Genomic DNA, 20404 nt, shown 5'->3' on the forward strand with positions numbered 1-20404 from the left:
GTTCCACTGCTCAGCAAAGCAAATCATCCCTGAAACAATGAACCTTCCCTGGCCCACACTGCTCCAGGGCAGCACGGAACCTCCCTGCCAGACAAGGGATAAAAACCAGAACGAACGTGTAACGAGGAGGTGGGAAACGAGGGGCACAGTTGGAAAACATTCCCTGCTACCCTCTGCCAAGGGCCACCAAACCGGTAGCATTGGAAGCCTCCCGCCAGCATGGGGAAACGCCGGGATATTCCCGGACGGGGTCGAGGCTTCCACCGGTGACACTCGAGGGGATTCCGTGCGGATGCTGGCCGCGTGCCGGAGCCCGGTGTCCCCAAAGAGGGGCCGCTGCTGGGTTTAATGCGTCGCTAATGAGGTTCCTGACAGCGATGGGATGCCCGAGGTTACCGGCGCGGTGCCCGGTGCCGTCCCGTCTCGGCGGCGGCCCAACGGGGAGCGGAGCCGTGCTCGGGTGGAGCGACGGGGCCGACGTGGAGGGGATTGAGATGAGGATGAGGATGAGGATGAGGATGAGGATGAGGAGGGGGTCCTGCCGCCCGCCCGTCCCCACCCCCGTTACCACGGCGACGTTGTCAGCAGCCGCCCGGCCCCGCCCCCGGCCCCGCCTGGGCCAATGGCGCGGCGGCGCCCGGCCTGCCCGCCGGTGACGTCATGGCCGGTGAAAATCCCCCGTGGCCGCGGGAGCGGCGGTGGCGGCGCGGCCCCGCGGCCCGGCCCGGCCCGCACCATGGCCAAGCACCACCGCACGCCGGCGCGCTCCGCCGAGCCCGTCATCGAGGTCAAGAGCAAGGTAAGCGCCCGCCGGGGACAGGGCCGGTGATGCCGATGCCGATGCCGGTGCCGGTTCCGCCGGGTCACGACCGAGCGCGTCGCCCCCGCGTCGGGCAGCACACGTGGGGTGGCACCGCGCACCGGGGAGCGGCGCGGGAGCCAGGCCGTGCGGGCTCTCCGCTCCCCTGTGCTGTGGCGGCGCTGCCCGGAGCCTCCCCGAGCCCAGCCCGGCCCGGCGGCCGCGGCGTCCCGCCACCGTGGGCTCTGCCGGGCTGCGGGCTCGCTCGGCGCGGCCGTGGGAACGCCGCAGCGGAGCGCTCGCCAGATGCGCAGGGCGCCGGTGCGCCGTTCCCGCAGCCCCGGTGTGCGGGGTGGCCCCGCCGGTGCGGGTGTGCTGGGTGTGCGGTCACCCCGGGGACACACCTCGCCCAGATGTCTACTCATCCAGATGTGCGTGCTCGCCAAGGCATGCGCATCCCCGGCTATGCCATCACCCAGATGTGCACCCCCAGCAAGGGACGAGCCCCTGTCGTGCATCCAGATGTGCACACCTGCATGACTGTGCGCTCGCCCAGTTGTGATCTCCCCCAGACGTGTCTGCTTACCCAGATATGTGCTCACCTGGCACACCCGTGTCCAGATGTGTGCACTCACCCAGCTATGCACCATTATCCACCTGTGCCTACCCAGCCATCCCTGTGCTCACCCAGATGTGTGCACTTCCTTTCTGCACCCTTATGCAGATGTGCACTCGCCCAGCTGTGCCATTGCCTGCTCGGGACCCCCGGCAGGGTGCAGGGTGCCCCCTTTCCCAGGACGTGGTGGCCACCGCCTACCCCGACAGCTGGGGTGTGACCCCCGCGGGCAGCCCGATCCTCGCAGTGTTCCTCAGCCTGTTCTTAATTGGCTTCCCCTTCGTCGTGACGGAAGGAGGCATTAATTAGCACTGTTGCTCACCAGGTGCTACGGCAGCGCCCGTGTCGCAGGGAAGGGCCTCCCGGCAGCACGGAGTCTGCCACGGCTGGTGGTACGGCCACAGGGTCCTTCCTCTGCCGCGGGGCCATCTCTCTGCCCCATCACTTCAGTGTTTGGGCAGGAAAACGGCTTCGCTCCTTTTACTTTGTTTTTGGGACGGGCTCTTCCTGACTGGCACTGCTGCCTTGGTGCTGCCAGGCTCCGGAGCCGGCAGCATCAAGGCTCTGCCTGCCCTGGGGCAGCTCTCTGTGGTGCCCTGCCTGCATCGGTCCTGCCGGCCGGAGCCAGCCCTGCCCAGAGTCCCCCTCTTCCTCCTCTTCCTCGTCCTCCTCTGCAGTTTGACGCTGAATTTCGCCGCTTTGCCATGAAGCGCTCCGGAGCCGGCAGCTTCCAGGACTTCTACCAGCTGCTGCAGACAGTGCACCAGATCCCACGGGTGGACGTGCTCCTGGGCTACACGGACATCCACGGCGACCTCCTGCCCATCAACAATGACGACAACTACCACAAAGCCCTGTCCTCTGCCAACCCCCTCCTCAGGGTCATCATCCAGAAGAAGGGTAAGCAGGGCACCGGATCTGTCCTCCTATCAAGAGAGATGAGCCACATCCCGCAGTACTGCTGGTTCCACCTTTGGACTGTGCCAGCAGGGGCATGGCTGGTCACATACCCTCCAGCCACTGCTTTGGTGGATGGATGTGGAGATGGTGGCACTGGAAGGCTCCCAGAACCCTGCCAGGGCTGTGGCACCCACACAGGCTCTCCCTGGCAGCCGAGGGCACCTGCCCCAGCCCAGCCTCGTGCGACCTGGTGAGCAAAGGCAGATCCTTGAAATTCACCCCTTTGAAGTTGTGTTTTCCATCCAAGCTTGCGTGGGCTCCCAGATAACACCCGTGTTACTCCCGTGAGCGCTGCGCCAGCAACCTCATCTGGCTCCCTGCCCTGAGGAGGCAACAGCCATCATTTTGGCAGAGCTCTCAGGGTGCTGGGTGCCGCTGGATTTTTGATATTGGGAAGAGGCTTGGTGCCTCCCTGGCAGATCAGGGGCTTGCCCTGACCTTAGTGGCATATTCCCAGGGAACCACTTCCTTGCACCTGATAACATCCTGAGAGCAGCGTCTTGGTGAGGATGAAAGCCTCCAAGTGACAAATACTCAGAGTATTTCTCCTGTTTGCAGGGAAAACAAGCCCATCCCCTTCCGCTCGGTTTAGTAGCACCGAGATCTTCTCTTTCATAGCATCATCAGTCAGCAGTTCACAGAGCCAGAGTCTGACCCAGAGCCACAGTTTCCCAGCACAGCATCCAGAGCGAGTCTGTGTTTCCAGCTCATGTTAGTGGTATGAAGTCTCTGGGTGAGGGGTGATGCTGGTGGCCAGCCCTGGCTGCTGTGCCAGTTTTCCTGGGCTTTTGCATCAGGGTGGTGTGGGATGCTCTGGACATGTGTTTCCTCTGTGGCCACATGGTGTGGGGGCTGGCAGCAGTGATCCAGGCTGCTGGAGCCCGTGGTGTGCTCAGGGGTTGTTGCTGCCAGCACCAAACCATCCTCTGTTCCTTGGACCCAGGCTGTGACATGGAGTGCTGGTGCAGGGGTGGGTGTGCCAGGGCTGCTGTGGGAGCACTGCTCCTGCTCCCAAGAGCCACCCTGTCTGCTGCTGGAAAAGCCTGTGAGGGCCCACGGCTGACTGTGCCAAGACAGCACAATGTGGAGAGCGAGCAGGCTCTACGTGCTCCATGGGCAGCCTGATAAGGAAGGCGAGCAGGCAGCACCAGGGAGCCCCAGCACCTGGCTATGCCCGCAGGAGAGGGGCCGAGGGGCCGGCAGCACCACAGGGAGGTGTGCAGAGAGGCCAGGAGCAAGTCCTGGGTGATTCACAGCTAATTTAAAATGGATCCAGGTCATCCCAAGGCTGGGCTGTCGTTGAACCGGTCTGGGTCGCTGAGGAATGTGGCTGCAGAGCCTCTCAGACCGCCGGCTGCAGGGAGCTGTGCACACACACGGGTGTGCTCCCATCAGCGGGGCTCCGCAGCAGCCAGTCCTGCCACAGTGGGGCAAAAAGCAAAGGCTGCAGCTGGGCTCTCCTCTGTGCCATCACCCCGTTGGGTGAAGCCATCCCTGTGGGGCAGCCTGGCTGGGACAACAGCACTGCCCCTCCTTGGGCCAAGGCTCATGGGAAGGGCAGGGGAAAGCGTGGGACATTGCCAGCACTACTGTCGGGCTCATCCTTGGTGTGCTGCACCTGCCTGGCCCAGCCACTCTGCGCCCCTTGGAGAGGAGCTGTGTGCTGAAATAGCTGTGGGAAAGCCTCCGCCGCCCTTCCCCGAGCTAAAAATATGCCAAGGCTGTGTGTGCAGGGAGATATTTATAAGTCAGGAGCCCTGTCAGGCTGGCTTGGCTAGGGAGAAATCCCATGTCCCCTGGCCCTGGGGGGATCCCCAGCAGCCCTGCAGCTGGAGCAGGGTCCAGATGCTGGTGGGGGACACTGTGGGGAATGTGCTGACCATGGAGCATCCAGATCTGGGCTCCCCCATGGAAAGACATGGAGAGAAACCAGAGAGGAAGCAGGGGATACTCCGCAGCACCTGGTGGATGAGGCCACACATGATGGGTTGGAGCTGGGCCCGAAAGAGCAGCCCCAGGGCACGGTTCAGAAGGAGAGAGTCAAACCCTTCGTGAAGGTACCTGATAGTGGAATGAGAGACACTGGCACAAATCACAGTCTGGGATATTCAGGGGCCCTGAGGATGCTGCAGCCCTGGGATGAATTTCCAGGAGGTGGGGAGTCTCTGTTCCTGGGGGTGGCAGAGTTCTTCAGGACACAGCGGTGGCTATCACTAATCCATGCCAGTGATAGCCCTGCTCTAGTGGGGCAGGGGACTCTGGTGCTGTCTCCTGGGATTGGACTCACGCTAAGGGAGTTGGCTGCCACCACAGCACACTCATGGGGGGGGTCCTCTCTCCCCAAACCCAAACTGGGGCATGGCTGCAGCTCCCACACCATCAGGGCTGGCAGCTCTAGTGTTAAACTGCAGAGTTTGGCTTAAAGTGTGATTAAGGCTGAATCACTGCCTCGATCCCACTAATCCTGGCCTGTGTACGCTGGGTAATCCCAGGAGACGGGCCCCAGCAGAGACAGGCTGCAGGGAAAGCCAGGCTGATGATCTGGGGAGGAGAAGTGAGACCTGTGAGCTGGGCCCTTCTCCTGACCGCTGTGCCAGCACCTGGGGCCAAGGGCACGCGTTCGTGTCCCCGGCAGCTGCGGTGCCTGACCTGTGTCCTCCCTTGCTCCCTACAGCAGAGTCTGATGCCAGCGTCTTCGCCTCCAACTCCTTGCAGCGGAAGAAGAAGGGGCTGCTGCGCCCAGCACACTACCGGGCCAAACCTCACCTCCTCATCGGGATGCCCCAGGACTTCCGCCAGATCTCCTCCATCATCGACGTGGACATCCTGCCCGAGACCCACCGGCGCGTGCGGCTCCACAAGCACGGCTCCGACAAACCGCTGGGCTTCTACATCCGCGACGGCGTCAGCGTGCGCGTGGCCCCGCAGGGCGTCGAGAAGGTGCCCGGCATCTTCATCTCCCGCCTGGTGAAGGGTGGCCTGGCCGAGAGCACGGGGCTGCTGGCAGTGAGCGACGAGATCCTGGAGGTGAATGGCATCGATGTGGCTGGCAAGTCTCTGGACCAAGTGACGGACATGATGGTGGCCAACAGCCACAACCTCATCATCACTGTCAAGCCGGCCAACCAGCGCAACAACGTCATCCGCAGCAGCAAGGCCTCGGGCAGCTCCGGCATGTCCACGGACAGCACCCCCAGCCAGCAGACCCCCAGCCCGGCCTCGCAGTACCTGAGCAACTACAGCACAGCCGAGAGCGACGAGGAGGGCGACCTGGTCATCGAGAGCGACAGCGCGTCCCACTACATCCCTGGGGGCTGCCCCAACGGGGGCCCCGCGGACGGACCCCTCCAGCGGAGCCTGTCCCCGCACAGCTCGCGGGGCTCCCTGCAGTCCCTCGGCAGCCACGACGGCAGCCCTGGCAGGGGCAGTGGACGGGAGGATGGCACCCTCCTCACCCTATAGCTGCAGGGGCCTGTGCCGATCGGTGGCCGGCCGGGTTTCTGCTCATCCAGGCTGGAAGTGGACACCGGGGTGATGATGCGGCCAGCGGGCAGGGGTGGAGAGGGGCTGCCCACTGCCCTCTCCCACCCCCCGCGTCCCCGGGAGCCCCACTGTGGCACTCACTCGAGCCGGGCACTGCCCTTCTGAGCCCCCTTGCCTCCCCTTCCAAGCAAGAGGGAGTTTTTAATTGTTTTATTGAAATATGCATCATTAATATATTGCAATGGACAGTAAAACTTTTTCTAGAAAGCACCGTGCTTGTCCCTGGTTCGTGTCACTGCAGGGAGGAGGGGGACAGCGGGTGGGTACCCCAGCCCTGTGCACGTAAGGCAGTGCCTGGAAGTGGTGGCCTTGACCTTGGCACAGCTTGTGGCTTTGCTGCTCTGCTGGGTGACCCATTGAGACCCATGGTGCCTGTCCCATGGCACATGTCCAGGCTGCTTCGGGCAGCCATCTGGCCTGATGCAATGAGCCTTGCTTGGCCCCTCCATTCGCACCTTGTCCCTGCTGCAGTGCCCTCACTAATGCAGGGGACACCTGGTCTGGCAGCAGCACCTTGGCTGTCACTCAGCCCTGCAAGTGCTGCTGGGGATAGTGCAGCCCCATCCTCCTTCTTCAGCCCCAAGCTCAGGGCAGGGGGCAGTGCATACCTGCCCCTGCTGCTCTGCTGGGGCTCCCAGCACCCTCAGTTCCTCTCCCAAAGTGCCAAGCTGATGGTGGCACTCACTGCTGCCAAGGGCTTGTGGTGGGACTGGCAAGGAGGAAGACCTGCAGCTCTCAGGGTCTGAAAAGTCAGCACCAACTCTCCATTCACAGCCTCAGCCAGGCCAGGGCAGGCAGGGAATGCAGCAAGGGCTGAGGGCACTCAGGGCACACAGCCACAGCCCAGACAGACCAGAGAGCAGATCTAGCAGCAGGGCTGGTTAGCCCAGGCTTGTTTTTGGCTGGGAGGTGCCCGGGGGCTGTGCCCATGGCCCCCAGTCCCTCTCATCCAGCCGGCTCAGCCTGGCTGTGGGGTTTGCCCTGAGGTGGCCCCAGGGGCACATGGGGTGATTTTCCAGTTGGCATCTCACCTCCTCCAGCCCTCAAGTGCCAAAGTATTTCCCAGCCCTTGGCAGTGGCATCAGCCCTGACATCCCAGGGCACTGCAGTGTGCCAGGTGACACAGGCAGGGCTGGAAGACTCCAGAATATCCCCAACCCACAAAATCCTGCCCAGGATGGAGCAACCCCTGCAATAAGGCAGCTGCTTGAGGGATCTGTGCACAGTATCCCCACCCTGTAGCGAAAGGAGACAGAGCAACAGCACAGGCTGCAACACGGGAAAACTTGATGGGATTTCAGGGGAAAAAGTGTTCCCTGAGGCTGGCACTGTCTGGAGACAGAGCCCCAGCAAGGTGATGGGGGCAACCTCATCCCTGGAAATTCTCTTAATTCAGCTGGATATGGCTCCAAGCTGTGGCATCACACCTCTGCTGAGCAGGAGATGCACCAAGCCCTCCAGCAATCCCTTACAGCTTAAATTTTCCTTTGCTTCATGCAGCAGGATCCCTGCAAAGGTCTGTGCAGGTTCCTGCATGGCATCTGCAGGTAAGGCAGCAGTGAGCTCACCTCCACGATGGCACCTGCCCAGCTCTGTGCTGCCAGCCTGTGGATGGAGATCTGTCAGGATTTTGCACAGTCTCCACTCCGTGTCCACCACCACGTCTCAGCACCCGGCCCTCTGAAACCCACGGCTCATCCCCTGCCTGCACTGTGCCAGTGCTGCTGGTTGCTGCTGCCCACACCACTCCTCAGGCCCTGCTGGGTCCCCTGGGAGCTGCACACACACTGCAGGATGGAAATGATGATTTATTGGAGTATCTCCTGCCCCACAGACAACAAAGGCTTCTCCAGACACCCCACCAGATCCTCCTGACAGCCCAGCCCTTCCCTGGGCAGAAAACACTGAAGCTCTGTGCCTCTTCCTTGTCCCCAAGCTGTCCCCTGAGGTGCTCAGGATGAGCCATGGCCATGGTCCAGCTCAGGAGAAAGAGGGTGACAAGGAACACTACAGGAAGCAGCACAAGAAAACTTCTACCAATTTCTAGAAGTAGGAAAAAAAGGGAAAGTGAGAGGTGATGCCACAGATCTGGAGTAGAGAGCTGATCTGTGAGAAGTCAAGCAGCAGAGACAACTGTTCCCCAGACCATTGAGCAGGGCCTTTACTAAGGCATCTCCCTCCCTTTTCTGTGGTCAAGACACAGCACTGAAAGGTCAGCAAGAGATGCCAGCTGCATATTGGACACTGCATCAGCACCTGCATGGGCCCAGGGTATGGAACTTGGCTTCCTCTCCTTCCCTCCCGAAAAGATGTCCATTCTTGCCCAGCAATAAAGGATGTTCAGGCAGAGCAGCACAGCACACCTGGCCCCACCAGCTCAGGAGTCCAACTTGATGAAAACCTTGGGCCTTGAGAAAATTTTGATCGCCTCTTCTATCTGGGAGAGCTTCCTCTCAAGCTCTACCCGCCTCTTCTGCATCTTGAGGCTGTCTCCACGCATTGGCAGCAGAACCAGATCCTTTATCAGCTGCTCCTGGCCTGTGAAAGAGGAAAAAAAAAGTTGTGTAAGTTGGAGAGCAAAAAAATCCATCATTTTTCTAATGTTATGACCATGAACATGATGGCAGGAGCAGAACAAGGACCTAGAATCCCTCTATTTAAAGCTCAGCTGGAGGAGGACTTGAGGGACTTGCTCCAGCTTTGAGAACCAAGGATTGGACTAGAGACCTCTGAAGGTCCCTTCCAACCAAAATACTTCGAACATTTTAGGAGCAATAGCAACCCTAACATCAGCTCCACTGGACAAGACTGCTGCAGAGAGCCAGTCCTGCAACCTGCAGGACACTGATTGATTGATTGCTCTTTCCATGCACACAGCTCACACCCTGCCTACACATGCCTTAATCCAGGCACCTCTCCAAGTGGCAGGAATCTGTGTCCCTGTGTCTCTTCTCCCTTATCCTGTCTAGGATTGCCTGTTTTTCTGAGCTGGAATTCCAGTTCCTTTTGCTCTTACTCTGCTTCAGATTGCTGAGGGTCTCCAGCCGCTGGCTCTCCGGCATCATGGTGTGACCGGGCGGCGTGTCGGGGTCTGGCAGGTTTCGCAGTCGCTCCTCCATCTGCTTGCGCCACAGCTCCTTCCTCTCCAGCAGGCTGTGAGGCAAAGGAGAGCAGCTGTCAGCACATCTGGCAGGAGGGGTGGCCCAGGGGTGCAGGCAGAGGCCAGGAATGTGCCCTTCAAACCCTGCCAGGCTCTGTGTCGCTGGCTGAACCACAGGGCCCCACGTGCTGGCACACACCCTCATGCTGGGGGACACACCGGGTCTAACCCACATGCGTGGACCAGCAAATGTGCTCCACATGCACCAAAGGGCTGCTGGGAGAGATGCACTCAGGCCAACATGTGCTCCTTGGAGACAAGGGCTGCTGCTCCTCGTTTCTGGCTCACTGAGTCCTCGCCAAACCTTCTGTGGGCCAGTGGCAGAATGAACAGAGCAGCTCATGGCCAGGGATGCTGGCAGAGGACAGCACAGCCAAAGGACTGGCACCATGGTCATTCCTAGGATAGGGTCACCAGGAACCATGTTTTCCGTGCAGAACCCCAAAATGCACGGCACTAGCTGGATGTTCCTCAGAACCCAGGCCCGAGGCAGGATGAACACTTGTGAGGCAGAGCTGAGAGATGTCTGCCTCTCCAATACCAGATCTTTCAATGCCAAAGCTACATCACGTGGAACAAAGCTTACAAAGGGGCAGGAGCACATTTCTCAAGGTACACAGAGCTTCCCCCTATCAGCATCATTGTACAACAGCAAGCAAGGGAGGAGGACACAAAACTCTCTCTGAGCCTGTCACACTGGGCATGGGATGCTGGTTAAGACAAGAAAGCAGGAGGGCCAGCGTTTACTCCCCAGGTGACAGAAAATGGCACCGCTGCACGTGGCGAGCGCGCCTCTGTGCCCAGCCCATCTCTCTGGGCAGAAGCTGGGGGTTTCAATCAAGGCTGTCACAGTCCCGTGGAGCAGAGAGGGGCACACATACTACTGGGGGACGTGGCCCTTTTGCTTGGTGTTGTATTCCTCCTGCTCCCGGTGCTTCTGCTGCAGCAGCTCGGCCAGCGCCTGCAGGGACTGGGAGCGGCGCAGCGGGGCCCGCTTGGCAGCGCAGGCGTTGTGCCTGATGAAGTCAACGCTCCTGCCCTCCACCTGCATCTGGGAGAAGAGAGAGAGAGAGGCATCAGGGGCAGGCTGGGCATGCACACAGCCAGCTGCCACTGCCCACACGAGGGAAAAAGGAAAGAGGCACCACATAAGATACTGAATTGTACGACAGCAGGACAGGCAGACCCTCGGCACAGCCTGTCTCAGTGTGCAGCCACAGACAGGCAAGAGCTATGGCCGTGGTTTGGGAAGGCAGGCACCAAAAGCCAAGCCTAAACCTGACCTCTTTAAGGTCCCCAAGATGATCACATGCCTTAAAAGCTAGAAGGACAGAAATAAACAGGCTTGACATAGTCCCCATGGCTCCTCCTGGTGCATTTTGAAGGCAGAGGAAAAACAGGTTGGACGCTCATGAGGCCAGGAAATGCACCAGAACCCCTGGCAGAGCAGGAACTTTGCTGATCCTTGGGCCACCTCCCCAAAGACAGCACCTCCACGACAGCTCCTCTGCTGGACAAAACAGGGGAGAAGGTGGCTGTGTTTGCATTTAAGGTTTTCCTGGTTTTCCTCCTTTGGAGACCATGTCCTGTTTAATTAAGTCATTTATGGCATTTAGGAACCAACAAACTGACAACCTCATACTTGCCAAGGGAAAAGGACATGAGTCATGGAGCTGTTTAGGACCTCCCAAACAGACTACTTGAAAGGTTTAACTACTCATGCTGATTTAACTCTCCTTACTAAAAAGCACACCCATTTCCCAAATTTTTATCTAACATCCAGAAGCCACAGATCCTTTGATTACAGTGGGAACAGCCTTCAAATCCCCAAGACCTCCCACAAAGCCCTTGGAAGAGCAGATTTGAGATTGCTGGCATGAGGAGGTGGAATTTTCAAAGGGAACTTCACGATCTCTTTGAGTGAAGATGAAGTCAGAAGGTAGCATTAACAACCCCTGAACACCCATCTCACCACCCCAGTGACCAAGACCCTGTTCCTTCCCTTCAGCCAGGAACAGTATTTACAGATCTCCCTACTCATGCAGCACACCTGACCCAACACTTTAGAAGGCATGAAGGGTTCAAAGCAGGAGCAATGGATGAGTGCCAGAAGTCCCTGGGATGGATGCAGGTAGTATGTAACTCACCTTGGTTTCAGCACCCTGTGCCTCTGGAGCCTCTGTGCCTGCTCCTGCTTTTGCTCTGACAGGCCTTGGGGACAGTGGTCTGCACGGCTTGATCCCAGAGCCACAGCGAGAATATGCCCTCAGGAAATTCACAGCCTCGGGATTTGGAGGTGGGGAGGTCTCCTGGGGAAAGGCAAGAAAAGATCCACCAGTGGAGGGAGGCTGGAGCAAAGAGAAACCCTCCCAACCAAGTTTGGGTGGTCAACCACGAGCTCAGCCACAGGTTTCCAGCAGGCACACGACAGCACACACCTTCTGCCATGACCTGGCAGAAGTTCTTGGGGGAAGAAAATCTGTAGTCAGCCACAGATCTGGACCTGGGATCTGAACTTTGTAAAGAATTGCTAAGAAATGGTGGGGGAATCTGCAGAAACACATTTGGATCAAACAGGGAGGCACGAAGCTGCCTGCTGAGGTGCTGTTCTCAAGTGCTGCTCTGCTCAGCACCTCAAATCTGTGGCTATATCACTCTAGAAAGAAAAAGGAGCAGAGGGTGAAGGAGTCTGGTGGAATAGCACTGAGGGGCATCTTCAATGGCTGTGGTTAGCACTGGCACCAGGTGACAGTATTTGATGTCTAGCAGGTGGTCTGGGATTATGTCAGACAGTCTTGTTGCAAACAAACCCTGAAAACTGAAAGTTGACACTGTGGCAAGGGGGTGACCTTACAATAAATGCAGCAAGGACACTGCTCTGCCCTTGGAAGTGATGGGAACTGAACAGGGCCACCCCCAGATCTTTACAAATATCCAAGGTCTCAGCTGAGCTGCAGCTCCCTGGAGATTCCTTCCTGCCTGGCCCGTTCAGCTGGGCAGAGCTGCAGACTGATGGTGGGACTGGGCAGCCACATTGCTGGGCTGGGTGTGAGGAGCAGGGTATGGGATGCCCTCAGCACTGCCCAGGCTGTTCATGCTCTAAGGATGATCAGTCTTGTTTCAACAGGAGATCTGGATCTCTCTGGTAAGTTAATGAGAATTGCCTTTACCTAGCACAGCTGGCTCAAAGTTGAGTGAGTCTATGACCTCAAGAGTGCAGAGAACAGCTTGCCCCACTTCCCTCCACGGCAGCACTGGGACTGCCAGAGCCCTTTCCAAGGCAACTGCAACAGGTAACAGCCTCAGGGACAGATGACAGAGAAGAAACTCTGCATTAGTCACCAAGATCCAGCAGAATCAACTGGAACTCTGAGCAGCAGTAGCAGCTCCACAGAAGATGAAGATCCTTCACAGAGAACACCTGAGCTCCAGGAGAGCCACAGCAACAGTTAAAGCATCATGAGTCACTGCCAGGGCCTCTCTGGAGGAATACACAGAGCACAAGTAATGCACCACGCAGAAACTGCCTGCGCAGAGACCACCCCCTTTCCCCAAAACAAAGGAAGAAATGAGCTCAATCTTCCTCTAACCCAGAGGACTTGTCAAACAAGAGCGTAGGCTTGTGTTCTTGAAGCATTTGTGGGTTTGCTCCCATGTGTGGAAGGGTCACAGACACGAAAGAGGTTGGTGACACACCAGGAAGAAGGGACACAGCAGTTGGAACCACTGGCTTGGGAATCATCTTGCCAATTTTTGCAGTTGTTATCAATACACGTCACTTTAGCATCAAAAGCTGGCCACAGATGAAAGGGAAGCAATGCAGAGATGAGGAGGAACTTAAAGGATCCAATTCAGCATGCTCACAGGCTGTGCTGATCTATGAGGCCTCGACCCTGAGTGCCTGGAGATGTCTGTGTGCCCCCACTGAGCAGTGGTTGTTCACCAGGACAATTACTCAGGGAAGAATGTGTGGATACACACTGCCCACTGTGTATCCACAGGCTGGGAGCAGTTGGACTGAGGCTCAACGCAGCCTGCAGACCTATCCCTGAGAACCACAATCCGTGGACAAAATGCCACAGCCTTCTGGCACAAACCACAGAGAAGCGCTGCCCCAAACACGGGGAAGCTGAAAAGCCAGATGGGAGCATCCCTCAGCAGGAAATATGGCTACAAGGGGGAAGCAGGACAGGGATTACTGCAGCAATCACTCTCTGGACCCAAAGCACACACTCACTCACAGCCCCACTGCCACATCTGCCCATTGTGCTTCAGCACTGAGATGCCCCCAGATCCTGCAGGCTCCAGGACTCCCCTGTCTCCATCATCCCACCGTCCCTCATGGCTGAGCCACATCCCGAGCCTGGAGAGTTCAAGAGCTCCTCCATAGATACCAACCTGCAGTTTGGCCTTCACTTTTGACTCCACATTTTCATATTTCTGGGACTTCCACAGAGCTTTCACAGGCTTGGGCTGGCTGTGCTCTTGGGCTCGCTCCTTCTCTTTGCACTTCTTCTGAATCTCCTTTATCCGCCTCACATTTTCCTTCTCGTAGTCCTTGGCCTCTTTCCCTGCTCAGCAAGGGGAGACACACTTTCACCTTCCAGACACTGCCACAGGACACAGGCTCTCGGAGTGCTGGCACCAGAGCCACAGATCCCTTCTGGTCCAACAGCCCAGAGAACCAGCAAGCTCTCCCCTCTCCTGCAGACTAGACCATCTCTACATCCTGCCCCTGTTAGGTGCACACTTCCAGACCGACTCTTCTGCCAGAGGAGCATCAGCACAGGTCTGTTGCACACTGCTGTGTCCACAGACTCCGTTGTTCTCCACTTGTTCCAGTATGCACTATGCCAGACAAGCCATGCCAGCATCCTCTCAAGAGTGAGGTCAATTCCCATGTCAGCTCCCATGGTGTTTCTGAAGTGGAGAGGGCTGATTAATGGCAGCTGCAGAGCCTTGAGCTTGCACTGTTCCTGGTTTCAGGGTCAGCCATTGTCCCATATTCAAGGGGACACAATCAAGACTATGGATTAGGGGTTTTTTCTGTTTCGTTTTAGAATCAAAAATTACCCTTCCTTGGGCTCCCCAAGACAGGGAATATCTCAGATGACATAACCAGACCTGTTCCCCACCCTACTTGGGCACAGCAGTTGTGGCATTCACCACACTGGCACCAGGCTCAGGGCAGTGCCAGCACATGAAGTAAATTAAAATGACAACAGTGCTCAGCCTTATCTCCTTCCTGGACCTCTGAATGTATTCTGGGTGACATTCCTGGAGAAAAGAACATCTTTTGGATGTTCTCACATCTACATACACAGACACTCTTCCCAAATCCTGCCTGGCTTCCCCAACAAGGAACTTGCCATGTTAAACATCCTCAATACATAAAGGTTTTACTTGATTCCTATATAAGTTTTACTATAAAGAAGTCCAAATTATTGCACTTTTTTTAAAGTCCCTCTTCCCATTCTAAACCTGAAACTGGAGCCAGGGAGGCCAAAACATTACAGGCTCCAGCACAGGTGACTCCACTGCTAGGCCAAAAGCTGGAGATGGGGTGACGAGCCCTGTGAAGCTCAAGCTGTCCTCAGGCAGCAGATCCTGGGAATCCATCCCAAATCCCCAAAGCTTCATCCTTGGCCCCAAAGGCAGCTGAGGCCAGCAGTGATTTGGCTGTACTTACTCTTGACTGGCAGCTCCCTGTCAAGGGAGATCCCTTCAAGCTGCAGTAAGAGGCTGAGTGTCCCTTTCTGTCCCTTCTCCAGGAAGTCCTTCCCGCTGGGGCGAATGCGGGGGGCTGGCTGGGTCTGGCGGGCACTGCCCAAAGTGAGGTATGGGTTGGGGACTGGGTCCAGGGGGCCAGAGGTTAAAGTTAAACACAGCTTCTGAGCATTTCCTTCCAGCCTCCCTCGAGCTGCAGAGACAGAAAAAGGAGAGCCTTGCCAGGAAATGATCTTACCTCAGTTTTCTGCATCCACAGGCTACAAACAATGTGAAGATCCACTCTCCACCTCAGCCTTATGCTTTCCCATCTTTCAACCAGCTGTACAGACCCCTTTAGGATCACCATCAGAAGGACCTTCATCAATCTGAACAGAGACTGTCGAGGATGTCAAGGGATAAAGACATCAAGCTGTGTCATGCCAAAGCACAAACCCCCAAACCTGTAATAAGCATCAAGGACTCACCTGAGAAGGGACGTTTGTAATACTCTGGAAAGAGTGTTGGGTCTGGAGGAATGGGTCCAGAAATCCTGGATGGCCCTTCACACATCCTGCCACACGTTGCTCTGCCTCTGCCACAGAAACCAACCACCACTGAGAACAGAAATGAACAGGGCCCACTGAGCCACTGAAAAGCTACATTTTATATCTATATCTATATCTATATCTGGGAATTTCTGACTTTCATTTGACAGCTCACCCCCAGCTACAGAGATGTCCTGCAGATAGAAACCAAACTGGACTTCATGCAGGTGAAACAAGGGGTCCAGCAGCCCTGTCCCTACTGTGGGTCTAATCAGTGTTTTTACTGGTGCTGAAAATGTCCACAGTTGCTGTAATATTGGTACCTTCGGTATAAAAAATCCTTCCTGGCTTTGTCCTCCCATATGGAAACATCTAATGCAGACACAGAAGGAGTGAACAGGAAACACAAGGTGGCTGGCCATCATCTGACAGGTTTTAGCCTGAGATTTGGATTATCCTGCACCTTGGGCTCCCTCTAAGTGTCTCCTGTGGTTCAAACACAACCTGTCCAGAGGAAGCTGAAGCCCCTGCACCACACAGCCATCCATATCCTCCCTGAGAACACACCTGTGCTGGCACCACCCCTGAGCAGGCTGGGGCTGACCCTCAGAAGGACAAACACTTTACAAAAAGACAAAACATTTCACTCCAGGACCATGCAGGGGCAGAAACTGGATTTCTGGGGAAGAGCCCAGATGGTTTCTCAGATTTTGGGGAGAACAGAGTTACTTGCTTAGAATAACATGTTTTTCGTTTCTGAAGTACTTTTCAAAGCAGCACAGATCCACAAGTTCCTGCCCTGGCCCACACAGGTCCCTGTTGCCTCCCTCCTCCCCACGACAGAAGCACAGACCTTTCCACCAGGAAGGGACAGGAGCAGCCAGCATCAATTTCCCTGCACTGTCCACCAAGATCTCCTGGATAGCATTTTTATGCCTACAACAAACCTGCTCAGAACATGAGGATGCAGGATGCCACACCAGCAGGCACAGACTGCTGGTGAGGTCTCAGCAGATGCCACAAGAGCCTCACCAGAGTCACACCATGATTTTGACAGGCGCCAGGGCAGCTTGGCTGGAGTCACTTCTGTAAGAGCTGGGGCTACAACCTGCACTCCCTGACTCCTGAGGCAGTAATTTAAACATTTCTGAGACAACTCGATGGGAAGAACCCCTTTCAGGATCCTCGGCATGCCAGCACTGACGGGATGCAGCACCTGCAGTTTAATTTATAAACCAATAAACGATCAGGGCAAGGCTGAGTGAGTCTGAGTCTTAGCAACTAATGCACTGCAGTCTTCCTTGCTAAATCACCCCTGTTGACATGAGACCCATTAGCAAAACGCTGTTATTCATCTCCTGGACACAGCAGCAGAGGCAATGTAAGCAGTGCTGACTGCTGCACACCAGCATGCATGTGCAGCCTGCACCCAGCTGCTTTGGAAAAGCTATTTCTGAAAAGCAGGCACAGACTCTCAGCCAGAGATAAAAGGATGCTGGCTTGGTATTATTTAATCTCCTCATAATGGATCCAACTAAGCCTGAACAGGATCTCTTATTCTAGACAAAAAAAAAAAAAAAAAGCAAGCATTCACCATGAGATCACTCCAGAGCAGCTACTGGCTTTGAAATGCACATCTGATCTTGATCTGAACTTGAGTCTCAACCCAGTGATTTACACGCAAAATGACAGGCTGAAATCAAGACCTGTAACAGAGCAGACAATTACTGTGGGGGATTGAAGGAGGAAAGGCAAGTTGATGGGAGGCAGGGATGGAAGGCTCATTTTATACCTTCACATCCCAACTGCACCCTGCCCTGCTGCAGGGAATTTGCAAATGACACCCACTCCCTGATTTGCAAGTCACATCACCTCTGGCTTGGGATCTTATAAGATCAGACAACCTCATTACAATAGAGAGCACCTTGCCTGTGTAGGGACCTATGAGGGACACAAGCCCCCAGCACCGGTGTCCCAGCCCCAGGAAGCAGCTGCCAAGCCTCAGTTACCAACCACTGGTACAGACCTCCCAAGGTGCTGCTCTGCTCCTGCTGACCACGGGCCTATTTGGAGGAGACGAGTGAGAGACCCTCTCGGCTCACTCCTGCCAGGAGGGGATGTGTGACCTCCTCTGCTGTCATTCCTACCAGCTTCATTTCTTGGGACAGCTTTGCAGCACCAACAGTCCTGGGCTGCTGAGTCAATGCCACTCACTACCCCTGCCTCAAACAAGTCACTTCTTTCACTGGCTTCGTTTTCTGCCCACGTAACCTTTTGTCCAAAAGGGACATGGCTTTTACTTCCACTGGGGAATCAGAGAAGCACTGGAGCAAGCACCGGGGTAACACAGCAGGAGAATGTACTTATGAACACAGAGGAGAGGGATGAGGGAACAGGGTCAGCCCTCTTGGGCAGGGACCTGATCACTGCTTGCACCCAGGAAAGCATCTTCTCTACCACCACATCAGAAAGCTGAACATCAACAACGCAGTACCCAACCTGCTGCCACCAGACACACACCATTTATGCATTCACAGGCTGCGAGATGCAGCCACACTCTGCAAACCAGGCTGAAAAAGTTCAGGTAAACAGATATATGTGTGCAACTCCTCTCTCTTCCTCTACCCTGCCAGCCTGCAGACTCCCTGGGGAAGAGTCACAGCTCCCAGCCACCCCGCACAGCTACAGGAGGCACAGAGCAGTTGCTGGAGTAACCCAACAACTTCAACACTGCTCATTCACCCCAGCGTGCTGCTCCCTTCTCCTCTAGAACCATGGCTTTATGCTGGCCTAGGAGTCAAGCGATGCAGGTTCCAGCCCTCTCTCTCCCAGAGTGTCTGCAAGTTTAACGGCCATTAACTCGACTCTGTGCCCTTTGCTGCAGCTGACCAAGTGGTAAAAATGCTACTTATTCCCCTGGTAAACTGAGCCCTTTCAGAGCCTGTAAGAACCACAGCTTCCTTTTGTGGTTTGTTTTTGGCATTGTAGTTAAGGTAACTGCAAAACATGGGAACAGACAAGCCTCAGGCAGGTGTATTTCACAGCCTTGAACCCACTGCATCTGACTTTGAAGCATTCCCTTTTCTTCACAGATGACATTTTCACTGTGCCTGGGTCCCTGGCCAGGAAGCTGCTACCACACACAGAGCTGATGCCAGCCCAGCTTCTTGCCTTCATGAGCCAATCTCTGCAAAAAGCATGGGAAAAAACATCCCACGGTTGTGATAAGCTGTGATAAGCAGAGCAAGTCATCTACAGCAAATCAAAGGGCTAATCTCCGTGCAGCTGGTCTTGCATGTTTGATTCCTTCCTCAACAGTTTTAGCTGAAATGGAAAGTCACATCAGGATAACTTCCATGCCTGAGGGCTGCACGGAAGCAGCGGGGTTCCTGGATCTGTGACCATCCCTCCTGAAGAACTGGGAGTCAGAACCAGAGGTCAATGTGCTGTTAAACTACCCAGTAGTTTTTGTCCCTGCGTAAGCTTTCTCCTTGCTGACTGCTATGGGAGAGATTAATATTCTCCTTTTAATACTATTCCACAGGTGGGTTTCCCCAGGTCTCACCAGCTCTTCCCCACCTGGCAGCCTCAAAGACTCATTTTTCCTTTTGTCTCTCTGAAAACAGAGGGGCAGGTACAGCCAGGTGCGATACTGGTATTTGCATTTCTGGGAGCTGGTGTCTACCAACAGCCCTTTTGGAATAAAGCCAACTTGGACAGACTGCCCAGGGAGTCAGACGCGTGTCCTGCAGCAGCTGGAGCAGGAGCTGAACGAGGGCCGGGGAAGATGGGCAGACACTGATGTGGATATTACAGAGCTGCAGCCCAGTCCTCTCTCTGGAGGGCAAGGGCAAATGACGACACGGAGGCCCCGTGCTGAGGCTGGAGCTTGTGTGGCAGCCCCCGACTCCTCCGGCCGGGCTGGCACGGGAGATCAACACCAGCCCTGCCTGGGAACACGTGCGGAGACCCGGCACCGCGGCGAGCGACAGCGGACACCGCCGGGGGACCGGACACCGCCGGGGGATGGGACATTCCTGGCTCCCTTCGCCCGGGGAGAGAGGTTCGGGAGGCGCTGCCAGCAGCGCAGTCCCGGGGTGCCAGGGGCCCACAGCTTTCCCCCGCGGGCGCTGCCTCTGTCCCGGGCCCGGCGCTTCTCGGCCCGGCTCCCCGCCGTCCCCGGCCCGCGCCGCTCCCGAGCCCCGGCGGGCGGCCCCGGGCCGGGCAGGGCCCGTGTGGCTGCCCCGAGAGGACTCACCGAGGGAGGCCGCGGAGAAGCGCTCCCGGCCGGGCTGGGCCCGGCCCCGCCGCTCCCCGGCAACCGCCGCTTCCGCCGGGAGGGGCGGGCCCGGCCCGGAGCGCCCCCGGCGCTGCTCCCTCGGCCCCGCCGGTTGTGCCGGGGCAGCCGCAGCACGCGGGGGGCACTGACCCCTGGGCCGGCCCCGGTCCCTACTGCACAACATCTGCGATAAACACACAGGGATTGCACGGGAGAATCCAGGCTTCACGGCTGGGATGTGCCTCGCCCAAAGGAGCGCTCCTGCGGTCACCATCCCGCTGTGCCTGTGCAGGGCAGCTTCAGGCTGTAGCCAGCCCACGAGAGGCCCCTTTCACGTCTCCGCACAAATCTGCGGGCATGTCTCCTTCGCACCCAGGAGTCTCGGCACCCTCCTTCCTTCACTGGGATCACCTAGAGATGTTTTGTGCTTCCTTCTTCTCCTAGAGAAGGAGCTGCACTTCAGATTTTTTCTGCCCAATACAAACTTAGTGACAAAGGCACAAAGGAAGGTTCTCAGCTCCAGAAGGACAGCTTCAAAACAGGCCCCAAACTGGCATGAAAACAGTCAGAGCTCTTCTATCTGAATGAAGGTGGTGACTTCCAGGTCAGCTCAGGACACATTATCTCATCCATTTTACATAGCACACACACTCCACATAATATTAGATGCTCACACCTATGGCAGGATCGAGTACAACTTCTGGCCCTGCACAGGACAAGTCCAAGAATCCCATCCTGTGCCTCTCAGAGCATTGTCCAAATTCTTCTTGAACTCTGGCAAGCTTGGGGCCAC

At 56.6% G+C, this 20404-nt stretch overlaps 2 protein-coding genes across 3 annotated transcripts; one reads left to right on the forward strand and one right to left on the reverse strand.

The window, feature by feature from the left end:
• Window positions 1–622: 622 nt before the first annotated feature.
• PARD6A (par-6 family cell polarity regulator alpha) lies at window positions 623–5837 on the forward strand (the record flags this gene model as incomplete). The annotated part of the gene is made up of 3 exons (XM_082290344.1): window positions 623–799; window positions 2093–2315; window positions 5050–5837. The coding sequence occupies 3 exons, from the start codon at window positions 623–625 to the stop codon at window positions 5835–5837; spliced, it is 1188 nt and encodes a 395-aa protein (XP_082146470.1).
• A 2005-nt stretch (window positions 5838–7842) lies between these two features.
• Window positions 7843–19624, reverse strand: ENKD1 (enkurin domain containing 1). 2 transcript variants are annotated; one of them, XM_082289824.1, is made up of 8 exons: window positions 19591–19624; window positions 15273–15401; window positions 14768–14998; window positions 13477–13649; window positions 11226–11387; window positions 9960–10129; window positions 8935–9071; window positions 7843–8456 (listed from the first exon to the last, which is right to left on the reverse strand). In XM_082289824.1, exons 2-8 carry the CDS (start codon window positions 15355–15357, stop codon window positions 8296–8298), a joined length of 1119 nt encoding a protein of 372 aa, XP_082145950.1. In that variant the 5' UTR covers window positions 15358–15401; window positions 19591–19624; the 3' UTR covers window positions 7843–8295. The 2 variants fall into 2 exon arrangements, with proteins under 2 accessions (XP_082145950.1, XP_082145949.1); XM_082289823.1 differs by lacking the exon at window positions 19591–19624 and adding an exon at window positions 16280–16341.
• Between the last annotated feature and the right edge of the window lie 780 nt (window positions 19625–20404).

Source organism: Coloeus monedula, assembly GCF_965178545.1.
Source record: "Coloeus monedula genome assembly, chromosome: 13".
NCBI classification, from domain to species: Eukaryota; Metazoa; Chordata; class Aves; order Passeriformes; family Corvidae; genus Coloeus; species Coloeus monedula.